The 26,365-nt window shown below is 35.1% G+C and overlaps 1 protein-coding gene across 1 annotated transcript in view; it reads right to left on the reverse strand.

The window, feature by feature from the left end:
• Positions 1-26,365, reverse strand: part of LOC122737331 (contactin-6-like) — a 482,372-nt gene that overhangs the window by 72,079 nt on the left and 383,928 nt on the right. Inside the window, 1 exon segment of the mRNA XM_043979812.1 lies at positions 23,894-24,021. Within this exon segment, the coding sequence (XP_043835747.1) occupies positions 23,894-24,021 (128 nt within the window).

Consider the following 26,365-nt stretch of genomic DNA (forward strand, 5'->3'; position numbering starts at 1 on the left):
CAGCTAGGTGGTGCAATGGATAGAGTGCCAGCCCTGGAGTAAGAAAGACCTGAGTTCAAATCTGACCTCAGACATATAATACTAGCTGTGTGGCCCTGGGCAAGTCACTTAATCCCAATTGCCTCACCAAAAAAAGAGAGAGAGAGAGAGAGAGAGAGAGAGAGAGAGAGAGAGAGAGAGAGAGAGAGAGAGAGAGAGATAAGCAAAGGAATAATACCTTGTTAAAAGTTATCCTAGATAATGAAGTAATATTAATATTAAACATATATACATCAAATAGTATAGAATGCCAATTTTAAAGGGAAGAATACCTAAGTTAGAGGGGGAAATGGACCATAAAATTTCATTAATGGGGGACCATAACTTTTCTTTTTCAGAACTACATTAAAAAAAAATTGTGCAGATGCACAGAAGTTTAGAAAAGTTTGGAAAAAATTTAATGGGAAAAGAAAGGATATACCTTTTTTTTTCTTTTTTTGCCATAAGCCAATTCCTGGAGCAGCAAAATCCACAGAAGAATGTGCTGAAATCATCTTCCAACCAAGGATTCCTTGGAAGGTCAGAAGCCAGGAGCTGCTGTACTGAGACAGGAGTGGAGCTCAACCCTACAGTTGCACTGACACAGATCTAGTCCCAGAGAAAGAGATGCCCAGAGCCTCTGAATCTGCTATAGTGCCAGCATTGTCTGGAACTACGCTCACAGTCTAATGAGAGTGCTGAGCTGGTGGTAGGGAAGAGATTACAGGTGTCTATACTGGTGCTGAGGTTGCACTTGGCTTTTTCACCCCTGCTGGGAACCAGGAGGTAGGCTTGAGTGGTGGTGATGGAGATGAGAGAGGGGCTCAGGCTCATTGGAGCTGAAAACCACAGCACACAAAGTTTTGCTGTCTGGTCAATTGGCATGTTGGTCTGGGGTTATCTACAAACCAGGAAACAATCCAGGAGAGTGAAGAATTAGCCCTGTCTTAAATGATACCCCCTGGTACCCTCTGAAGCTCGGGACAGTGCAGCCTGGAAACAGTGTCCCACTTTAAGGAGCTAAAAGTCAAGTAACAGAAAGGCAAAATAAGCAGACAGAGAAGGGTGAGGACTGTAGAAAGTCTCTTTAGTGATAAGGAAGATTGAGGTGCACCCTCAGAAGAAGTCAATGTCAGGGATCCTATATCTAAAAGTCCCAAGGAAAATATGGATTGGTCTCAGGCAATAGAGGCACTCAAAATGGACTTTGAAGATAAAGTTAGAGAGGTAGAGGAAAAAATGGAAAGAGAAATGAGGTTGATGGAGGAAAGACATGAGAAAAAAGTCAACAGCTTGAAAAGCCAGATGGAAAAGGAGATACAAAAGCTCTTTGATGAAAATAATTGTCTAAGAATTAGGATTGACCAAATGTAAGCTAGTGACTTTATTAGAAACCAAGACACAATAAAGCAAATTCAAATGCATCAAAAAATAGAGGAAAATGTGAAATATCTCCTGAGAAAAACTGCTGACCTAGAAAATAGGTCTAGGAGAGATAATTTGAAAATTAATGATCTACCTGAAAACCATGATCAAGGAAAGAGATTAGACACCATCTTCCAAGATATTCTCAGGGAAAATTGCCCTGAAATTCTAGAAGCAGAAGATAAAATAGAAATTGAAAGAATCTACTGATTACCTCCTGAAAGGGATCCCAAAAGGAAACCTCCTAAGAAAATTATAGCCCAATTCTAGAGCTCTCAAGTCAAGGAGACAATATTGCAAGCTGCCAAAAAAGAAATAATTCAAGTACTGTGGTGCCCTAGTGAGGATAGCACAAGATCTAGCAGCTTCCATATTAAAGGACCAGAGGTCATGGAATATGTTATTCCAGAGGGCAAAGCAATTGGGATTACAACTAAGAATCATGTATCCAGCAAAAGTGGGTATAATCTTTCAGAAGAAAAAAATGGGACTTTAATAAAAAAGAGGACTTTTAGGTATTCATGATGGAAAGACCTGAATTCAATGGAAAATTTGACTTTCAAATACAAGACCCTAGAGAAGCATAAAAAGTTGGAGTTAGATGACATGCCTAGAGTGCTGTAGTGGGTGAGTGTCTTGGATCTGAGGCCAGATTGGGACTGGGTTCCTCCTAGATCCAGAGTGGATGCTTTGTACACTGTGTCACCTAGCTGTCCCATGATGACAAATTTAGAGTAAAATTGAGGGGTGAGAGGAATGCACTGGAGGAGAAGAAAGGGGAATGTTGGCATGGGGTGAAATCCCACATGAAAGAAACAGGAAAGTTCTTATGCAGTGGTAGAAGAGATGGGGGAGGATCAGGGCAGTAAATGAACTTTATATTCATTAGCATAGGCTCAAAGTCCTTAATCTCATCAGAGTTGACTCAAGGAGGGATTAACACATATACCCAACTGAGAAGAGTAATCTATTTAAGCTCAGCAGTAAATGAGCCCAACACTCAGCAGAATTGGCTCAAAGAGGGAATAACACACACACTCAATTGGGTGGGAGTAATCTATCTAAGCTTGCTGTAAAATAGGAGGAGAAAAGGGTAAAGAGGGATGGGCCAAAGAAGAGAGGGCAGATTGGGGAAGGGACAGTTAGAAGCAAATCCCTTTTGAAGAGAAATAGGGTGAAAAAAGATAGATAATAGAGTAAATATCATGGGGAAGGGAATAGGATGGAGGAAAACCATTAACAACAGTAATTGTGAAAAAGAGAAAAGGGGGAAAAATTGACTACCTTCAGGCACAGTGAACCAATCAGCTTGAAGAACCTTCGGTTTCTGGGAGGGGAACAGGAAGGAGGAAGCAGAGGCTGTGTGGAGAGAGCTTGGCCTCTTTGGCTGTGAGAGATCGGCATGGTGGCTCTGGACTTCAGAGATGGTAGCTTAGGGAGTTTAGGATTGCCATGTTATAGGAAATCTGTTTCCAATCTTTCTCTTTCTTTTACTATCTTTCAATAAACGCTTAAAAAACCTAAATTAGTTTATCAGTGATTTTAGTCAGTTTCTCCCAAAAACTGGGGGGACAGATTAGAACCCACATTTGGACATTTTAATTACACAATAAAGAATTCATGGATCAAAGAACAACCCTTGGAAACAATAAACATTTTCACTAAATATAAAGACAATAATGAAATAACATACCAACATGGGATGCAGCCAACACAGTATTTAAAGCAAATATATATATTTATACATTCCTATTAACAAAATAGAGGAAGAGCAGATCATTGAATTGGACACTAAAAAAAAAAAAAACCTTGAAAAAAATTTAAAAGCCCAATTAAACACTAAATTGAAAATTATGTTAATCAAAGGAGAAAGTAATAAATTTGAAAGTAAGAAAACTATTGAACTAACAAAAGTAGGAGCTGCTTTAATGAAAAAAAATAGATAAACCACTTGTTAATTTGACTTAAATAAAGAAAAAAATTCCAGTAACAAAAATGAAAGGGGTGAACTCAACAACAATGAAGAGAAAATTAAAACAATTATTGTATGCCAATCGATTTTACAATAAAAGTGAAATGGATGTATATTTACAAAAAAAACCCTATTTCCCAGATTAACAGAAGAGCAAGTAGAATACTTGAAAGTGCTACTTTAGAAATAGAAATTGAACAAGTCATTAATGAATTTAATAATATAAAATCTCTAGTGCCAAATGAATTCCCAAGTGAATTTTACCAAATATTTAAATAACAATCAATTCCAACCCTATAGTATTTGGGGAAAAAAAAGGCAAAAAATAAGACCTTTCAAATTATTTTTATGACACAAATATGTTGCTAATACCTAAACCAAGAAAAACAAAAAGCAGAGAATGAAAAATATAGACCAATTTCCCTAATGAATATTGATGCAAAAGTTTCACATATATTTTATTTTTCCAGTTACATGTAAGCGGTTTTCAACATTCATTTTCATAATATCTAGAGTTCCAAATTTTTCTCCCTCCCTCCCTTTCCTCCCCCCTCCACAAGACATCAACCAATCTGATATAGGTTATATATGTATAATCCACAAGTGCTCTTTTTATCAGTTCTTTCTATGTGGGTAGATAGTATGCTTTGTCATTAGAAACTTGGGATTGTCTTAGATTTGTGTATTGCTGAGAGTAGTTAAGTCATTCACAATTGCTCATTTAAAAATACTGCTGTCACTATGTACAATGTCCTCCCAGTTCTGCTCACTTCACTATATATCAGTTCATATGAGTCTTTCCAGGTGTTTCTGGTATCATCCTGTTTGTCATTCTTTATAGCACAATACCCTTCCACCACAATCATATACCACAGCTTCTTCAGTCATTCCTCAACTGATGGACATTCCTTGGATTCCCGATTCTTAGCCACCACAAAGAGTTGCTACAAATATTTTTAGTACAATTTTTCCCCCTTTTCTCTTTTTTCATGATTACTATGGTTAACTGTTTCTCTCCATTCTATTCCCTTCCCCATGATATTTACTCTATTATCAATCTTCTTTCACCCTATCCCTCTTCAAAAGGGATTTCCTTCTGTCTGTCCCCTTCCCCAATCTGCCCTCCCTTCTTTTGCCCCTCTCTCTTTATCCCCTTATCAAATTTATTTTCCTGCAGGGTTAGATAGATTACTCCACCCAATTGAGTGTATATGTTATTCCCTCCTTGAGCCAATTTTGCTGAGACTGAGGTCTTTGAGCAAATTCTGATGAGTGTTAGGCTCATTTACTGCCCTGATTAAGTAGATTACTCCACCCAATTGGACGTGTGTGTGTGTTAATCCTTCCTTGAAGCAACTCAGATGAGATTAAGGTCTTTGAGCCTATTCAGATGAGTGTAAACTTCATTTACTGCCCTGCTCCTCTCCCATTTCTTCTACCCCTCCATAAGACCTTTCCTGTTTCTTTCATGTGGGATTTCACCCCATGCTACCTCTGCCCTTCCTCCTCCTCCAATGCATACTGCTAACCCCTCAATTTAACCCTAAAGATATTACCATGGATTAGTTAGATGACAAAGCATCCACCCTGAACCCAGGGGGATCCCAGCTAAAACCCAGCCTCAGACATAAGACAGTCACAGTCACCTACTGCAGGACTCCAGGCATGTCACCGAACTCCAACTTTTTTTTTTTTTAGTGAGGCAATTGGGGTTAAGTGACTTGCCCAGGGTCACACAGCTAGTTAGTGTTAAGTGTCTGAGGCCAGATTTGAACTCAGGTACTCCTAACTCCATGGCCGGTGCTTTATCCACTGTGCCACCTAGATGCCCCCTAACTCCAACTTTTTATGGTTCTCTAGGGTCTTGTATTTGAAAAATCAAATTTTCCATTGAATTCAGGTCTTTCCATCATGAATACCTGAAAGTCCTCTTTTTCATTAAAGTCCCATTTTTTTCTTCTGAAAGATTATACCCACTTTTGCTGGATACATGATTCTTAGTTGTAATCCCAATTGCTTTGCCCTCTGGAATATCATATTCCATGCCCTCTGGTCCTTTAATGTGGAAGCTGCTAGATCTTGTGCTATCCTCACTGGGGCACCACAGTACTTGAATTATTTCTTTTTTGGCAGCTTGCAATATTGTCTCCTTGACTTGAGAGCTCTAGAATTGGGCTATAATTTTCTTAGGAGGTTTCCTTTTGGGATCCCTTTCAGGAGGTGATCAGTGGATTCTTTCAATTTCTATTTTATCTTCTGCTTCTAGAATTTCAGGGCAATTTTCCCTGAGAATATCTTGGAAGATGGTGTCTAAGCTCTTTCCTTGATTATGGTTTTCAGGTAGACCAATAATTTTCAAATGATCTCTCCTGGACCTATTTTCTAGGTCAGCAGTTTTTCTCAGGAGATATTTCACATTTTCCTCTATTTTTTGATGCATTTGGATTTGCTTTATTGTGTCTTGGTTTCTAATAAAGTCACTAGCTTACATTTGTTCAATCCTAATTCTTGGACAATTATTTTCATCAAAGAGCTTTTGTATCTCCTTTTCCATCTGGCTTTTCAAGCTGTTGACTTTTTTCTCATGTCTTTCCTCCATCAACCTCATTTCTCTTTCCATTTTTTCCTCTACCTCTCTAACTTTATCTTCAAAGTCCATTTTGAGTGCCTCTATTGCCTGAGACCAATTCATATTTTTCCTGGAAGTTTTAGATATAGGATCCCTGACATCGACTTCTTCTGAGGGTGGACCTCAATCTTCCTTATCACTAAAGAAACTTTCTACAATCCTCACCTTTCTCTGTCTGCTTATCTTGCCTGTCTTTTACTTGACTTTTAGCTCCTTAAAGTGGGGCACTATTTCCAGGCTGCATTATCCCAACTTCAGCAGTTCCCAGGCGGTATGGTTTAAGGAGGAACAGGTTCTTCACTCACCTGGCCTGTTCCCTGGTCCATAGATGACCCCAGAACCACTTGCTAATCAACCAGCTTTGTGTGTTGTTGATGTCAGCCTTGAAGAGCCTTTGCCCCTCCCCAACCTGGGCCACTGTTACTCAAGCCTTCCTTCTGGTTCCCAGCAAGGGTGAAAAACACAAGTTCAGCCTCAACACCAGCATAGACCCCTGTAATCTCCCCCCTGCCAAGGGCTCAGCCCTCTCACCAGACAGCGAATTTAGTTCCAGATAACACTGGCACTGAAGCTATTTCAGAGGCTCTTGGGGTCTGTTTCTCTGGTTAGGCTTTCCTGGGACAGCACAGCAGCTCCCTCCTTTCTACCTTCCAAGCCATCCTTGGTTGGAAGATGATTTCAGCACATTTTTCTGTGGATTTTGCTGCTCCAGGAATTGTCCTATGACATTTTTTGGATGTTTTTTTGGAGCAATCATGTCATGAGTTCAAGAGTTCACTGCCTTTCCTCAACCATCTTTGCTCTACCCTGGAAGTCTGATGCAAAAATTTTAAATTGCTAGCAAGGAGATTACAGCAATATATCAGAAAAATTATACATTATGACCAGATGAAATTCATGCTAGTAATATGGGGCTAGTTAATATTAGAAGTATCAGTATAATTGGCCATATCAATAACAAAACCAACAAATAAAACATAGGATTACCTCAATAAATGCACATTTATTTTCACAAAATAACATATTCATTCCTATTCAAAACTCTAGAAAGCCTAGGATTAAAGGAAACTTTCCTTAAAATTATATGTAGTATTTATCTAAAACCAACAACAATTAGAATCTATAACAAGCAAAAGGTAGTTTTTACAATTAGATCAAGGGTGAAGCAAAGATGTCCATTATTATTTAATATTGCACTTGAAATACTATAGAGATAAGTGAAGAAAAAAGAAATCAAAGAAATTAGAATAGGCAATGAAGAAATAAAACTATCACTCTTTGAAGATGACATGTTTATATAATTGGAGGATTTCAGAGAATTAGTTAAGAACTAGTTGAAATCATTAACAAATTAAGCAAACTCACATGATATAAAATGCACCCACATAAATCATCAACATTTCTATATATTACTAATAAAGTCCAGCCCCAAGAGGTAGAAAAAGAAATTCCACTTAAAATAATTATAGACAATAAAAAACACTTAGGAGTCTACCAAGACAAACCCAGGAAATACCTGAACACAATTATAAAGCATGTTTTACACCAATAAAGACAAATCTTAACAACTGAAAAATCATTGATTACTTACTTAGTTTTTCTCAGCAATACAAAGATCCAAGACATTTTTGAAGGACATATGATGAAAAATGCTATCCATTACCAGAGGGCTGAACAAAACCCAATGGAATCTGAATACAGATTGAAGCATCATTTTTTAAACTCATATTTTTGTGTTTTCTTTCAGAACATGACTAATATTGAAATGTATTTTGTATAATTGCATATACATAACCTTCCTCAAATTGCTTGCCTTCTCAGTGAGGTGGATGGGGAGGGGGTGTGGGGGAGCATTTGGAATTCATAATTTTTTAAGAGAAGGTTAAATTGTTTTAAATGAAATTGGAAAAATAAAATAAAAAATGATACTAGCAAAAATGTCTACCCTTTAACTCAGCCCAACATGTAAGTCAATCAGTTAATCAATAAATATTTAAGCACCTATAATGGCATGTGCACTCTTTCTATTAAGGTTCAAGAAAGTACCTTCTAATTTATGAGAGCTGCTAATATTTGCTTTTAGGCATTGCGAAGGTTAGGCATTTGAAAGAGTGTCAAAATGTGTATTGAAGTTTCCTATTGTGAAGATAGAAGATGGAGGTGAAAGACTGTGCATTCAATATTAAACTTATTGAGAAAAAGAGAATGTTCTGAGGGCCCTATAAATAACTGCTACAAGAATCATGTTTGGATGAAAAGTTTGGACTAAATGAATCTCAGAAGAAGAGAAATTACTCTGTGACTGTAGTAGATGATTTTGGAAGTGACCATGTGGAGCAAGGAGTATTCTGACTCTTCTGGGACCAGTGAGTTGGGAGATAGGGATATAGTGAATGAAAGTGTAATTAACAGTAAAGAGGCTGGATAGTTATGTAGGGTTATCAGGGGCTTCTCAATAAGACCCAGAAAATGGAGAGGTGAGGAAGGAAAAGGATAAAAATGCAAGGAAACTTAACTATGGGGCATGCATTTCAGAGAGCACAAAGTAAATGAGAGGTAAATCTGGAATTGGATATAAGAATAATACAATTGAGGAGGATAGAAGTAAGGGAATGCACAGGTGGGGATAGTGAATGAATTTGTAAAACTACAACTATGGATTAAAATCATTAGGATGGAGAAAGTATCAGGAGGTTGAAATATGGTAATCCTTGATGATGAAATTCTGCTCTAGTGTCAATGATATTTTAAAAGAGGCAGAAGATTAAATTCCTCTGTTCCTTCTATCAATGTCAAAACCCATTGCATGTGGGCAGCTGGTGGCGCAGTGGATAAAGCACTGGCCCTGGATTCAGGAGGACCTGAGTTCAAATCCAGACTCAGACACTTGACACTTACTAGCTGTGTGAATCTGGGCAAATCACTTTACCCTCATTGCCCTGAAAAAAAAAGAAAAACAAAACATTGCATGTATTGATATTTAATATTGTGAAGACCAGAAGGCCCACCTTATAGCAAATACGGTCAGGTGCAATCATAGCCTGGGAGACTCAGGACAGAAGGATAGATATGACATCATCTGAAGAATGCATCTGGAGCAATGGAGGGTTACTTCTTGTAAAAAAAGAACCCAGGAGGCATGGACTTGGACTGATGGAGGAGTCTATGGGAAGGCTTTTGAGTTAATGGCCCAGATGGAGTAATAGAAAGCTACTTGGGAAGGAGATATGGTCCATATGCTTACATGTTGAGCCTCTAATATATCCTAAAAGAAAGAAAAATAATTTCCCAATATGAACTACTAATCTTGACATAAAGATCAGTGGATTAACCAGTTCCAAAGGTTTATCTTAGTTGCATGACGCATTTGAAATCATTGGAAGAGCTTTATCAGTTGGACTAGAGGAATAGTGTTTATCCTGGGATCTATGAGAATATCTATCATCTACCTACCTACCTACCTACCTACCTACTCGTCCACCATCTACCTACCCATCTATCCCCCTATGCAGCTATCCATCTTTCCATCCATCCATCCATCCATCCCTATCACCATCCCTATCTCTATCCCTTATCTATCTATCTATCTATCTATCTATCTATCTATCTATCTATCTATCTATCTATCTATCTATCTATCTATCTATCTATTTACTGATAACCACAAATTTACTGAAAACTAACCCCCACCTACTCTCTATTCCCAGGCCAATGAATTGCCTGGGGCTAACCAATCTTTGTCATTCCCAGACTCTTATAGATCACCCCCAAACAAACTATCCCCTCCCAAAGATTCCCCACCTTACTCCCTGGAATTTGGCTTATTATGTAAAAGAGTCCATTTACATTAAGTAGTTTCTATTTAGATTTAAGTAGCTTCTAAAATTAACTAAAAGGTAGTCACATACTCCCTTTGTTAAAGTTTCATTTACATTATGTTCCTTTTATTCTGTTACCCCATATCAACTGTCCTCAGTTCCTCTTCTTTGGGTATTCCTAGCATTGTGATACCAGGAGCTATAGTTCCTCTGCCCTGATTAAAGATTCTTTCTCCTATATTGACTGTTAAATTAATTTCCAGGTTAACACTATCTATCATGTATGTGTGTATGTATGTGTGTATGTATGTATGTATGTATGTACATATGTACGTACGTACGTATGTATGTGTGTGTATGTATATATAGAGAGACAGATATATGTATATACACATGCATATACATATAAACATATTTGTATATACACATGTATATATACACACATATTTTTATAATATTTCATTACAATATGTTTCCTTTGTAATCTTATGGTTTTTATTTTATGCATTTACAAACATTGTTTTGAGGAATCCCTATGCCTCACTAGGCTGCAAAGGGGGTTCATGAGACAGAAACATTTATAAATCCTTGATTAAGAGGGTTTATTCTGAAGTTGAACAACTATAAGCTCAAATAAATCATCTTATTTCAAAACATCTTAAATGTATCAATTTCTCCCTAGAGTGTAATATAAAAACATTTTAAAATATATTTTTTAAAAAGATTATTGTCCTACACTTCTTTTGATAATGCTTAAATGTCTTGAGTTGCATCTTCATTATCATATGGTATTGGTGCCCCTTTGGCACTCAAACTAATCATATTAAATGAGCTGTCAGAAATATTTAGTGTGGTTTCCCCTCACCTGATTAGAACCATTTTCTTATATCAATGGCTAAATGCAGTATTATGTAAGCTATTCCTTAGTCAGACAGCTTAAACCTCAAGGGATAATCATGAACAATGGGATTGGTTTCTTTCAAAAAATCAGAAAATGTTATTTTTAGCAATTGCATGCCTCATTTGCCTCATTCCATATGGTAAAGACCTCCTCCATGGCTGAGATAACCTGGTTACATGGTCCTCCAGGCATCATGCAACATCAGTTTCTTAGGTAACAAACTCTATCCAAAAGAAATAAATAATTAATGCAAAGGTAAAATCTCGTTCCACTTATGTACCTGAAGGAAGTAACAAGGTATTGTGGAACCATCACTGGCTTTGCCACCCATGGAGTTAGGTCCAAATCCAATGGATGGTATACAACCACTATCAGCCTGAGTTTTCCTATCTGCAAAATAATGGTTGAAAGTAGGTGGACTCTAAGACCCTTTCCAGCTATAAATCTATAATCCAATGATCATTATTTCCATTATCATTCTTTCTAATTTACTCTTTAAAAATACTGCAAAGATAACCAAATAGATGTGGAAAATGACATTAAATGCATATTGGGAATCTCAGATATCATCTCATTCTGGTTCATTTGCACATAATAAAATTAAATTAATTTCTATTGGTTTGTTAGTGATTCCTAGGCTTTTTCCTCATCTATCAAATTTGCATCTACAATCTCTTTTTTCACTACTTGTTCCTATAAGAAAATAAAGGGAAAAAATAATTTTAAAAAGTTATTCTTAGTTGTAGCCCTTTACTTGATTGCCTTTTGGAATATGCCATGTCATATGCTCTATTCTTTTGTGCTGTAGCTCTAAATATTGTCTAATTCTGATTGTGATTCTTTGATATTTGAATTAGTTGCTTGTGGCTGCTTGTTTGCATAATGCATACATGCACAGATACCAAAAGGACAACATGTCGACATGCATGCATACATGTCCTGTGTATATATATATATATATATATATATATATGTGTGTGTGTGTGTGTGTGTGTGTGTGTGTGTGTGTATAGAGATGTATACACATTAGTATACGTGTATATAAAATCTATTCTAATTATTAAATTATTGTTTCTTCTCATTATTTATGTCATGATTATATTTAGTATAATGTATTATTACGTATTATTGAATGTACTATATATGTATATAATGTATTATTATGTATACATGTGTATACACATAGATATGAACATATGTTCCTATATATGTATGCACAATCTACATATATTATATGTAGATATATGCATTGTATATATAGCCCATTACTTTATATTTATAAATATTATATTGACTTTGATAATATCTATCTTCTTTCACCCTATCCCTCTTTAAAAGGGATTTGCTTCTGTCTGTCCCCTCCTCCAATCTTCCCTCCCTTCTTTTGCCCCTCTCTCTTTATCCCCTGATCAAATCTATTTTCCTGCAGGGTTAGATAGATTACTCCACCCAATTGAGTGTATATGTTATTCCCTCCTTGAGCCAATTTTGCTGAGATTGAGGTCTTTGAGCCAATTCTGATGAATGTTAGGCTCATTTACTGCCCTGATTAAATAGATTACTCCACCCAATTGAATGTGTATGTGTGTGTGTGTGTTAATGTCATATGACATGTCAATATAATATGCATGATGATGTAACATTCATTTATATTTACTATATATTATAAAATATTTCTAGACATTAATCAGATATATTTTTCATATTATATAATGAACACATTCTTTATATTAGCACAGAGCTGGGTGAAAAAAAAGAGCAAAATCATATACATCATCAGACACAGTTACTATTAGATGCTTTTTTAAAGCTATTTATTGAGAGGCTTCCATTTAGAAGATATGATTATTTCTCAAAGTGATAATGATATAAAAGGCATCAATAAATCTTATTGAACACATACAGATAATCTGTTTCTATTGTGTGTTGCTTGAAGAAATCTCTTTATTGCTTTGTGACATATCAACAGCAATGGATTATGATACAGCTATAATAACTGGCCAACTCTCAAAACTTAAAGCAATCCGTTGTTTAAAGTTGTTTCATTTAAATATAGACAAGCTTTGAGAAATAACTGGGCATGTTTAGTTTGCCTATCATGGTATTTGCTGTGTCCCAGGTAGATGCGACCTATATCTTAAAAATTGGTGATAGATAAAATGTTGTTCTTTGACACAGCTACTGAATAGCAGGGGGATATTAAACACCACAAACTGGGACTCCTCTGAAGAAATTAGGCATAGCATATAAATGGGATGAAATATGAAAATGGGTCTATGTACTGTGTTACCTGTTCATATACACAGTAAACATGATAATTTACTTTATGATCACACACAGCCAAATATCTGTTCAATAACTCTATGTTATAATAACATGGCAGGCTTATAATTAGGCGTGGAGAGAAGAGGAAGAGTGATTTCTAATTTTTGTAGTTAACAGTAGGTGCTTAATAAATGTTTGCTGAAATGAATTCAGCTGCAATGTACTGAAGATAATAAGAAAAGTCCTTATTTAGTCCACAGTCTGAGAGAGTTTATTATAAAAAGCACCAAAGAAACAAAAAAAACAAACCCTGACATTTATCCAGGGACCTGGGGACCCCAGGTTAAAAACTTCTGCCATAAGGAGTTGGAGTAAGGGAAAATCTAACTGTCTGTCTACATTCTTCCTCATTGTGTGGTAAACAGTATTTCTTAAGTACCTCCCTTGGCATGCAGAACGCAGCAGCAGCTCCAAAGCCTTCCCAAATCAGTAGGCACAGTGCTGAGTCTATAGCAAATGTTAGTTTAAGTGAGGCTAATCTCTCCTATCCTCAAGGAGATAATTAGGCTCTTTCTCTCATTAATAGCCACAAAGCTCCTAAAAGACAACCAGGGATAATTGACAAATAAAGTATCATTATGCTGTTTTAGAGATAGAGATATAGAAAGACAGGGAGACACAATGTACTTTCAAATTTTCCTTTGTGAAGCCAGAAAGCTATTACTGACTTCCTGGCTCAGTTGACCCAATATTTTATCTAGAAGATCAAACTATTTAATAATAGCTAATGAATTTAGCTAATTTGACATTAATCAAAATAATAAATAGTGTTCTATAATGAAGAAAATGATGAACAAAGGGAAGAATTCAAGTAGGCTAAGTATTTCTTTTTGTTTTTTTTATTTGTTTAAAGAGGAAGGGCTCATGCTTGCATAAAATATTAAAACATTAAGCACATGAAATCTGCTGCAGTCTTCATGATAATTTGTATGTGGGGAGGATTTATTTGACATTTCTTATTTCAGAATGAGTGTCAATACAGAATAACCCTCTGATGATTTGCCTTTGAAGTTCTTTCAGTGACTAGATTTCCTTTGGAATTCAGGAAAGTGTGGTTACAATGGATAGGTTTGAACTTTGGTGTGAGCAAGAGATCCAATACTGCCTCTGTCACCACTTGTGACTTAAGCTAAATATTCTCAATTTGTAGTTTTTACCTTCTAAGGTAGTTGCGAAGCTAAAATAAGACAATTCACATAAAGCACATATACATGTCAAAGAGGGAGTATATCGTGATAGATAGTTTTGTGTCTCCTATATATACCTTGGTCAAATTAATGTCTCAGTGTCCTAGACCATTCTCAAAGACTCCTTGATTTTACAGCAGGTGCTGGTCTACTTTAGCACAGGGATTTTGCTTATTAAGCATTCCCCCCAAAATCAAATATTTGATCTTAAAATAAAAGGTCACACTCAATACTTTTTTCTTTGAGCTCTGGGTTTGCTTTCTGTTAATAAATTATTATAAAACATGAACTTTCAATTTATCTTCTCAATAGCTTTCTTACTTTGTATTGAAAGGAAAGGGAGTTTCTTTTGAATAAGATAATCTAATAACTGCTTACACAATTTTTGGTTAAATATATTTGGTTTTATGCTTTGTTTTTCTCATGAAGAGCCTCTTTTTATGGGAACATTGCAACCAGTCTTTTGGAATGTCTACCCATCAAAGGCATGAATGATTTCAATTTTATCTTTGTATCTATAGGTATTATCAAATCACCTTTCACATAGTAGGCATTTAATAAATTCATACTATGTGACTGATAGATGGAGATGGTTAAATACTGGAGTAACCATTATTGAAATTTGCAAATTCCATGAGAAAATTAGATTTTTCTATGAACTTTTTCTCAATTTTGCCAAAATCCATACCCAGTAATCTCACCAACCCCAGTATTATTAATATAGCCCAATATATCTTGCCATTCCCTAATTCCATATTTATGGTTCTGAAAAAGTTGTATTCAGGAAGAACACCTCAAATCCTCTTAAATGCCTTTGAGAGCCTCTAGGTTTCCAATTATCTCTCCATCTCCATTAGTAAATCTAGATGTATATTAAAGCATATTTCCATTCTGAAGGAGAAACCCAGATAGGACCTTTGATATGCTAGCATAATAAAGACTTCTATCACAAAGAATAAACAACTAAATGAGCAGCAATAAACTTAATTTGCACATTAGATATGCTTTTCCAAGTTCCGACATTTCAGTAGAAAATAATGCTGAAGCAATGAGGCCTATAATTGAACATCCCAAACTTCTCCAGTGGGGAAACAGAAACAAATGTTGCCTGCAAACAAGATCATTTTTATAGCCTGCTGTTGCTTTGCTTTTTAATAATTTTCCAAATGCCAATTCAAGTAATTTCTGATTTTTATGTGATTTTCATATACCTCTTAGTCAATATAATCTTGCTAAATATAATGCAATGCATCACTCTTCAGAGGAAAAAGTCACCTAAACCTGGTTTGCCTTCAAACATCAGCCTATGCTTCTGTAACGGCTTCAAATTATAAGTTGGCATCTTCTAAGGAAATGTGTAATATCGATGCTAATTGCACTTTCATCATATGATTGGAATATTACCTCATCCCAGAGTTTATGAAACTCAAAACTTTAAGCTCATGTAGTAGATAACTACAGAATCCTCTTATCTCTGATAAGCCATAACTGCTAAAAAATAAAAACAAAGTTCTCTGAAAATAGCTAAATCTTGTAACTATTATCTTTTGCATGTTATCTAAGAGAAACATTTCTTGCATGACTAAGGCTGATAAACCAGTTCTAAAAGAAGTAATTGTTTTACCTGCTCTCCTAATATTCTTTATTTGCTTTTCAGCCATCATATTACCATGAAAGTAATTATGTGTTTAGTTTTTTTTTTAATCAACATTAAAAAATCAAACATCGTAAGATAATAAAACAAAAATGCCAATACTGAGCCATTTCAATGAAGGACATTTTGGCTTTATATCATGGAACTAACAATTACCAAGAAAATAGTAGAATAAAAGGTAGGAAAACCTTTTGTTTCCATATTGGAAAGAGATAATTTTCATATTAAATCCAGGTTGAATTGAAAATCTCACATGTAAATTACATATTTTCATGTGTATATGTGATGTATACATTTATTTATAATCACTTTGCATGTGTTCATTGTATTAATGGATATATATATATACATATATATATATATATGTGTGTGTATGTATATATGTGTGTATCTTTCTATACATGTTATATAAATATAACATTATATTACATATTGTTAAAATAAATCGCAGGGATCTCTGGCTATCACTGAGACAGGACTCTGTTGTTTTGCCCATACATAGACCCAGGTCACAGTCTGGGGTGGAGGTCCCAGGACTGGGAGGAGCACAAGCATATAAGAGCTTGCAGCCATAGTGGAGTGGGAATCTGTTCATAACTCCAAGGCGGAAAAGCCGGCCTGTGGTTGCTTGCAGACCAGAGCACAGGCCAGGAGAATAGTAAATGTACCTCTGCTGAAGTTATACCACCTTGGAAGAACCAAAAACTTACAAATTCCTAGAAATATCTGTGAAAACAGTTGCATAAGCCCCATGAAGCTTGAGACAGTATGACCTCCACACTGGAAGCAGTGCCCCACTTTAAAAAAGAGTTAAAAGTCAAAAAATGGGCTGGGAAAATGAGCAAACAGAAGACAATGCTGACCCTAGAAAGTTTCTATGGTGCAAGGAAGATCAAAATTCACCTGCAGAAGAAGATAAAAAAGTCAAATCTCCTACATCCAAAGTTTCCAAGAAAAAAATATGAATTGGTCTCAGGCCATAGAAGTGCTCAAAAAAAGATTTTGAAAATAAAATAAAAGTTGAGTAAAAAATGTTAAAAGAAATGGAAGTGATGCAAGAAAATCATGAAAAACAAAGTAAACAGCTTGGTAAAGGAGACACACAAAAAAAAATAATGAAGAAAATAACACCTTACAAAACAGACGGGGCACAAATGGTAAAAAAAAAAAAAAAAGGTATAAAAAGCCAATGAGGAAAAGAATGCCTTGAAAAGCCAAATTGGTCAAATAAAAAAGGAAGTATGAAAGCTCTCTGAAGAAAATAACTTCTTAAAAATTAGGATTGAACAAATGGAAGGTAATGATTTTATGAGAAATCAAGAAACAATAAAGCAAAACCATAAGAATGGAAAAAAAAGAAGGCACTGGGAAATATCTCATTGGAAAAAAACAAAAACAAAAACAAAAACAACTGACCTGAAAAATAAATCCAGGAGGGAAAATTTGAAAATTATTAGATTATCTGAAAGCCATGATTAAAAAAAGAGCCTAGACATCATTGAAGAAATTATCATGGAAAATTGTCCTAATATTCTAGAATTGGAATGTAAAATAGAAATTAGAAAGCATCCACTGATTAACTCCTTAAAGAGGTCCGCAAATGAAAATTCCTAGGATTATTATAGCCAAATTCTTGAGCCCCCAGGTGAAAGAGAAGATGCGGCAAGCAACTAGAAAGAAAAAAATTTCAAATATTGTGGAACTAGTCAGGGTAATGCAAGATTTAGCAGCTTCTATATTAAAGGATCAGAAGACTTGGAATATAATATTCCAGAAGGAAAAGGAGCTGGGATTACAACCACGAATCACCTACCCAGCAAAACTGTGTACAATCCTTTGGGGGAAAAATAGGAATTCAATGAAAGAGAGGACTTTCAGGCATTTTTGATGAAAAGACCTAAGCTGAATAGAAAATTTGACTTTCAAATGCATGACTCTAGAGAAGCATAAAAACATAAACAGGAAAAAGAAATCATAAGGGATATTAAAAAGTTAAACTTTTTACATTTGTACATAGGAAGATGATACTTGTAACTCATAAGAACTTTCCCATTTTAGGGCAGATGGATGGAATACATTTAGACAGAGGGTATAGATGTGAGTTGAATATGAAGGAATAGTATTTAAAAAAATGAAATTAAGGGGTGAGAGAGGAATGGATTAGGAGAAAGGGAAAGGGAGAGATGGAATTGGATGAAGTATTTCACAGAAAAGAAGCAAACAAAAGCTTATCCAGTGGATGGGAAGACGGGATAGGTGCTGGGGAGTGAATGAACCTTACCCTCATCTGAATTACTTCAAAGACAGAATAAATTATGTACTCAATTGGGTATAGAAATCTAATTTACCTTGAAGGAAAATAGGAAAGGAAGGAAATAAATTTGGGGGGGGAGGAAAGAAAGGAGGACATATTGGGGGAGGGGGCAGTTGGAAGCAAAACACTTAAGGAGGGACAGGGTGAAAGGAGATAGATAATAGAGTAAATGTTGTGAGGAGGGAATAGCATGGAGAGAAATACATTTAGCAATAGTAACTGAAATAAAAATTAAGCCAATTTGTCTGATAAAGACCTCATTTCTCAAATGTATAGAGAACAGAGTCGAATTTATTAAAATAAGGGCCATTCTCCAATTGATAAATGATCAAAAGATATGAACAGTTTTCAGATGAAATAATCAAAACTACCTATATTCATATGGAAAAATGCTCTAGGTCACTATTGATTAAAAAGATGCAAATCAAAACAATTCTGGGGTATTACTTCCTATCAATTAGGTTGGATAAGAGGACAGCAGAGGAAAATGACAAATATCATGGGGGATACGGGGAAAATGAGACATTAGTGCACTGTTGGTGGAGGTATAAATGGATTCAAACATTCAGTAGAGCAATTTGGAATTATGCCTAAAGAGTTATAATACCATGCATATTCTTAGACCTAGTATAATACTACTAATAGGTTGGTATCCAGAAACAAAAATATAAAGGATATATATGCAAAAAAAATATTTATGGTAGCCCTTTTCTTGTGCAAAGAACTCAAAATTGAGGGGAAACCCATCAATTGGGGAATGACTGAACAAATTGTTTAATGTGATTATGATGAAACACTATTGTGCTATAAGAAATGATGAGCAGAATGCTCTCAGAAAAACTTGGACTTACATGAGGTGATACAAAGTGAAATAAATGTACTGTATTCAAAGTACCAGCAATATTGTAAGATGATCAGCTGTGAATGACTTTGCTATTCTCAGCAATAATATAATCCAAGACAACTCTGAAAGACATGACGAAAAATGTGATCCATCTCGGGGGACTGATGGTATGTGAATACAGATTGAATTATAATTATTTTTAGCTTATTTTTCTTGAGATTTATTTGGTCTGTTTTTTTCCACAACCTGACTAATATGGAAATGTTTTGCATGACTACACATGTATAACTTATTGAATAGCTTGTCTTCTTAAGGTGGAAGGGGAGGGAGGAAGGAAGAGAATTTTGAGCACAAAGTTTTAAAAATGGATGTTAAAATAGTTTTTTATTTGGGGAAAATAATATTAAAAATTTTAAAAGATTGAAATGACATAGTAAGTATTAGAGGTGAATTTTGAATTTTCTATCTTCAGACTTGTAAGGCAGTATAATTTCAATAATGTAGCTTAATATCTTAAGAGAAGATAGAAATAAGGTTGAGGTAACCTTGATGGAATCATTTAGCTGGACCTGGTAAAAAGCAAAATGTTCAATTCTCTCATTTTAGAGAAGAGGAAACTAAAGCTGAGGGAGGTTGAGTGACTTGCCCAAAGTCACACACCTGGGATCTGAACTCAAATTGTCTGACACCATGTTTAGTGGTCTTCCATTAGAACATATTAAAAATTTGTCACAATTGTTCTCTGAAAATGAAAATAAAATACATTGGCTTGTACTCTCAATTAAGCTGTGTTATCTCAGACAAACTTCAAAGGATTTTGACAGAGAATATTAGGGCAAATCAATCAGTTTTGCTCAAGATATAATCCAAGAATAGGATTGGACAATGGGGTTAGTGATTCACCTTGAAAGGGACATTTTATTTGAGAAGAGAAAAAACACTTACCTTTTATGGTTTATCTAATATCTAATAGATTAAAATGAGGTCCCAGTTGTTAGCTTTCACCAGAAAACTGGACAAGAGATTTAAAAAATGGCATGGTCTCCTGGGTGCTCATGAAAAAGGGCAAATGATTGATGTGGAATGTTTATCTGAAGGATCCTTTAGGGAAAGTACTAATGTTGATGTTCAGTGCTTGCCAGCTATTTTTTATGTGATTTTTAAATGATATAATAATATAACATACATAGCATAACATAACATAACATAATATGATATAATAATAATCTTCATTTTACAGATGAGAAAACCAAAGGATAGAGAGTTTAAGTAACTAGATAAGAGTCACACAACTGCTACATGCCTGAGGTTGGATTTGAACTATGGACTTATGACTCTTGGTTTAATGTTCTATCCTCTTAGCAAACTAGATAGATAGATAGATAGATAGATAGATAGATAGATAGATAGATAGATAGATAGATAGTCCTTCAGCTCACATAAAAGAATGCTCAATTGATTGATTTTTTTTTTCCCTAGAAGTAACTAAAGCCTTTTATACTACTATCTGAGGCTAATTTGGAATTGTATTACTGAGTATGGATTCTTCAAAGAAAAGGCAAAAAAAAACAAAAAAAAGAAAAAAAAAGAGTAAAGGACTGAATCATGGATCAACTTATATCTTTATTTCATACCACTGGAGTACATATTTGACAGCCTGTCTATACCCCCAATTGGTAGCTAAGGAAATTGCCTGCATAGGCTTTAAGGAAACAATCAAATTTTAACAAGATTTTTGTACACAAGAAACCCACCTAAGTCATTTTGAAACATCAAAATGTCCATAGAATGAATCATATGGTCTTTTAATGAACATGATTATTATAATTAAAGATGATTAATTATATACCAATGTGAATACTACTATTATTGATGATGAAGATGATAATGATTTATGATGATGGTGGTGGTGATAATAATGGTGATAGTAATAAGGAAGAAGATGATGTTGGTTGTGGTTCTGGTGGTGTTGGCCATGGTTGATGATGGTGGTGATAGTGGTGGTGTTGATGATAATTAGGAAGAAGATAATGCTGGTGGCTGTTCTGGTAATGTTAATGATGCACAACGATGATTATGATGGTGATGGTGGTGGTGGTGGTGGTGGCGATGTAGTCAGAAGGTGTGGTGGATAACTAGATAGCTTGAGAGTTAGGTAGACATAGCTTCACAAAATGCTTCTGACACAAACTGGCTGAGTGACTATGAGAATGCCACTTAAGCTTTCAATATCCCAGTACTTCTTTTAAGCCTATAAATTGTAAATGAGGTGCTCGAATTCTTTAGTATTATGAGCTTATTTATTCACAGTGCCTAATAACAATAGAATCACATCTTACTTTCTGCAAGACACTTTCCCCGGCAGGTTTCCTTCGAGACAGGTTTCCTGCACCTCATTTCTACTGTGAGAACCTTCCTTCTGAGTTAGCTCCCATTTATACTGTAGATTATATCTCATTTACACTCCTTATATCTGTATATGAATAATTGTTTGCATATTGTGTTTCCTCCACTTAGAGTATGAACTACCATGAGAGTAGGGAATATATTTTTGCCTTTCTTTTGACTGGCATGAAGTAAAAAAAAACACCATAATAAATATTTCTGTGGTGATAATCATCATTACTATGAAAATTATAATTATTAAAATGGACATGTAAAGACTAATATGATCTTGATAAAAGCTTAGATTATGATATTTTTTGTAAAAGTTTATTTCTTTCCTTGTTTTTTCTTTTATTTTCTGTGGATATTAGTTGATACTTTTGGAGACAAAAATATATTTTCATTGCTTTTTCATGGAGATGATCTGTAGGTACTTCACTCTCTATAAATGTATATCACACATACATCTCATTTTCTTGTTTTCATAAGGTGACTTCAGTTGTGTTGTCATTATGGATGAAAATATGATTGATGGATTTTTTACTGACTTGATATGAATAACTAATTTGAGCACTTGTTTCATTGTCAAAAACAACTTAGTTTTTCAAAAGAATGGGTAAGTATTATGTTGTTAGGACTAGAGTCTGGTCTTGCTTAAAATAAATGCCCTCCCTTGAGAGAATATAAACTCTTTCAAGGTAGGGGTTGTTCAATTTTTATCTGATTCCCCAGAGCCTAACATTGTGCCTACTAGATAGGCTGTTGAACAATTTGCTGACTGATTGAGAAGACAAACAGAATTAGCACTGCCTTTTCTTTTTTATACAGGGCAATGGGGTTAAGTGACTTGCCTAGGGTCACATAGCTAGCAAGTGTCAGGTGTCTGAGGTTGGATATGAACTCAGGTCCTCCTGAATCCAAGGTCAGTGCTTTATCCACTGTACCACCTAGCTGCCTGAACCACTGCCTATTATAGCTATAGTATATAGTATGATAATACTTAATAAACAGTAGATATTAATAAATACTTTTAAATGAATGAAGGTTGATGTCCTAAGTAGATAAAACCATTTTGTCTTTTCTACATTTTTTCAGATGAGACATTTAGTCTCTACCTATATTTTCCTAACCTTAGCAAGGTCATGTCACATCTTAGAGTATTTACCTTTTTCCCATTATGGATGTGAATGAAAAGTGGCTGCAGATAGTCTCTGTTATAAAATATAGTTATGGGATGTGTTGGAAGCACAAAGTCCATTTCTGTCTTTAAAAAAAATGACAAATAAATCTTTAGGAATGACTGTCTTTCAAAATGAAACACACCAGGTAGATTTTGACACATCACGTTTCACCAGTCACATTGTGCTCAAGCTCTGCAGACAAGAGTTGTCATAATGTAATATCCTTGAGACAAGTTGGCAGTGATATCTTCCAGGTACAGAGTTGAAGGCTTATCTTCTCTGAGACACTTAAATGGGCTTACAGGGTGATAAAATATAATCACTTAAATTTTTCATTATCTGAGAAGGATACTTAAAATTTAAAAAATCCAAAAGTCCTAAGTGAACAACTAAAATATTTGTGAGCAATTAGCAATTAGCATTTCACCCTATTGCAGTGAATTATTCATTTTAGCCATTAAAAGAAACCAACCAATTGAGGCAAATGACCATTTCAAGTGAATTATTATATTAGCATTCAGCAAAGTAGAAAAGCAAAGATGGAAAATAGAGAAAAACCTTCAAATGCTAATTATTTCCATTGGTAATACATATGAGGACATTCTCATATGAAGAATAGAATATGTTTTGAAAGACTTTAAAATATAGTATTCTGTTTTACCATCCACAACTGTACAGGTCTAGATATTTATGACAGGAAGAATAGAGCAGTCTATTTAAATAGTTATATTTTACAGGCTTAGCACCACATTACATACAATGTGATTATATACATGGCCTATATACATAGGTAATTACATCTAAGAGAAATGTTTTGGAATTAAGTCCTGCTTAACAAATTGCATGAGTTAAATGACTTTATCAACATCTCCAGAGCCAAGCACATGAAGACATTTGAGAAAACTCAAATATTTTGAGTGGAAGCTATAATTTGTATCTAATTAGCCTCCAATGTGTTCAGCTGGTTTTATAAATACCAACTCAGAGATATTTTATGATGGTACCACTCTGTTCAAATAGAGAGGTATGAACCAACTACCAAGATTCAAAACCACTACCCCACTGTGAGTGGCAATTGGTGAATACCAATATATGAATGCCTCAAGTAGATTGCTAACATAACTAGGGAAGAATTTTAAAATCGAACATTTTGTACAAGGTGTTTAAAGCCTTGGCAGGGTGTCATGAGATATACAGTTTCCCAATATAAATAATATACCAATGAAGTAAAATTAATTACCTTTTATGACTAGGTTGCCTGAAGTCTTGGCAATGCCAAACTGATTTGTAGCTACACAAGTATATGTTCCTGCATCTGACTTGGTAACATTATATATCTTGATACTGCCATCCTCTAAGAATAAGACTCTGAAGGGAAAAAAAGTATATTATTAATGTAAGTAAGACCATTTTATTATAGTCTAAACATATAAATATCTACCTAATGACAGTATTAAATTCTCATGTTTTAATAACTATACAAACCCCTAATCTAAATCTTTGCCTCTCATCATGTTCAATTGTTGATACTTTACTTCAGAATGCAAATGCTCCCTTTTCTCCTAAATGCTGACACAATTATAACAAAACTCAAAATCGCAATTTATTATTTTAGTTTTATATTAACACTCAATAAGAATGTGACCTTGTTTAAAAAACAGTATTATTGGACAAATAGGGAAGGCACCTATTGACTTTATATCTGAAGATGTCACAAATTTACGTAGCTCATTAGTAAAAATTGAATTCAGCTTTGGAGAAATAGACAGTTCTGTATAATATCTAGCCTGAGGTTCCATATATGGTGGGATTCCTGTATAGTCTCAAACATGAATGTTTTGTCAGTATCCTTGGAATCCTGACAGATTTAATGGAATGAAGGTATCCTTGTGATTCTTTTCAATCCAAAGGGCCTTCTCAGATCCAAGAGTAATTAGACCTCCTTAATGGGAGTTGGAGGTATTTTAGTGGAAGATGAAAAACTTGAATACACTGGGTTCTAACTGAAAAATTTAAATGCACTGGGTTCCAACCATTGTCTATGTTGTTTCTGCTTTTGACAAAACAATACCTATAAAAGTTTCCTTGTAATTTAAATATCAGCAGCTTGCCTTGGTATGCCATTCTATAATTAGGGCAGATTTCAAAATGATAGTCATTATAACAAGGTTCTCCATAATTACGGCAAACTTAAAAATGATAGTCATTATAGCAAGATTCCCAGATTTTAAGTGAGGAGAAATTGGAACGTTTATTCATTTTAAGTTATGCAGATTCTTGAGGTATATATGTGTTTTTTGGAAATGAATTAATAGATTTAAAAACATGTCCTTTAAAATTTTATACTAATAGCTCTCCTTTATGTAGTATTTAAGATTTTTCAAAATGCTTTACATATATTATCTCATTTGATCCTCACAATAACTTTGGGTATGTATGCTTTTATCTCCACTTTGCAGAAGAGAGATTATGGGACTTGGTAAGGGTCAAAATCCAAAATATGCCTTTGACAGGATTTGAATCCAAGTTATCTTGACTCCCCATCCAATATTTTATCTTCTATATGATGCTCCATCTCAGTAATATTTGTATATATCTATATCTACCCTATGTCTCTATCTCTATCTCTATCTCTATTTCTATCTATCTAAAATAATGGAATATAGCTAATAGAGATCATTGTTTACTTTGAAACACTGTCACTTTTCCAGAAGAGTACAAATGGTGAGTTGAATGAAATCAACTTCTGATTTGAGGTTAATATCACAGGCTGTGTTCAAATCATTCTCGAGTGAATAGCAACAGTCACACCCGTATTTTGAGTGTTCAGTATAAAACAAAAGTATATAGCAAAAGTCAGGCAGTATTTTGAGGATGCTATTTTTTTCTAGTTCCAGGGAAATAATTCAAGTCATTACTTAGTACTGTATGTTTTAGAATTCAATAATTCATTACAAAGGTTAAGTGTAATTTTAAATCCAATGAGACTATTCATTTCTTTTTCTGTCACAAAGGTATGTTGGCAATATGGAATGACCTTTTTTTTTTTTCCATACTGTAAAAATATTTTAACTAACTGTGCCTAATCTATGGACTTTTGACTGGCTGGCTATCTGACTGCTATTAATTGCCTAAGCCAGTCTGTTAGGGCAGTTTAAAAATTCCCACAACTGCTTCTCCCAAACTGATAAGCAAACAGCCTCTTTCCATTTAACAGCAAAGGGTTTATTTAGGTGAATAAACTTAGGGATAAAGGTGACAAAAGTAAAATACGACCTCTCAGCTTTTTAAACTTTCCTGTGGGCACTTCTCTCTCACCTGTGTGTGTGCTGCCGTCTGCTGCATCTCCTTCCCTTGTCTGGCCCTTTGCATTGTCTGCCACGCCTGCAACTTTCTTAGCGTCCTCCAATTTCTGTACCGTTTCCTTAGTCCTCTCTGCATCTCCTTAGCCTTCTCTGTACCAACGGAACTTCTTCTAGCATCCCCCCCTGACCATCTAACTTCCCTGGTATAAAAAAGGCCTCTCTGCTTGGGAACCCCAGGGCCAAGCCCCCACACACATCAAGATAATTGGTTAGCCACCCTAGGGCTGAGGCTGGGGTCTCAAGAGACCAGTGCCCACCACGCCCAGGGCTCCAGGGAATTGTACTATGCCCAGGGCATGAGGGGGCTCTACCCCCTGCTGCACAACTGAGGGCCTCCACATGGCTGG

The sequence above is a fragment of the Dromiciops gliroides genome, chromosome 1 (assembly GCF_019393635.1).
Source record: "Dromiciops gliroides isolate mDroGli1 chromosome 1, mDroGli1.pri, whole genome shotgun sequence".
Lineage (NCBI taxonomy): Eukaryota > Metazoa > Chordata > Mammalia > Microbiotheria > Microbiotheriidae > Dromiciops > Dromiciops gliroides.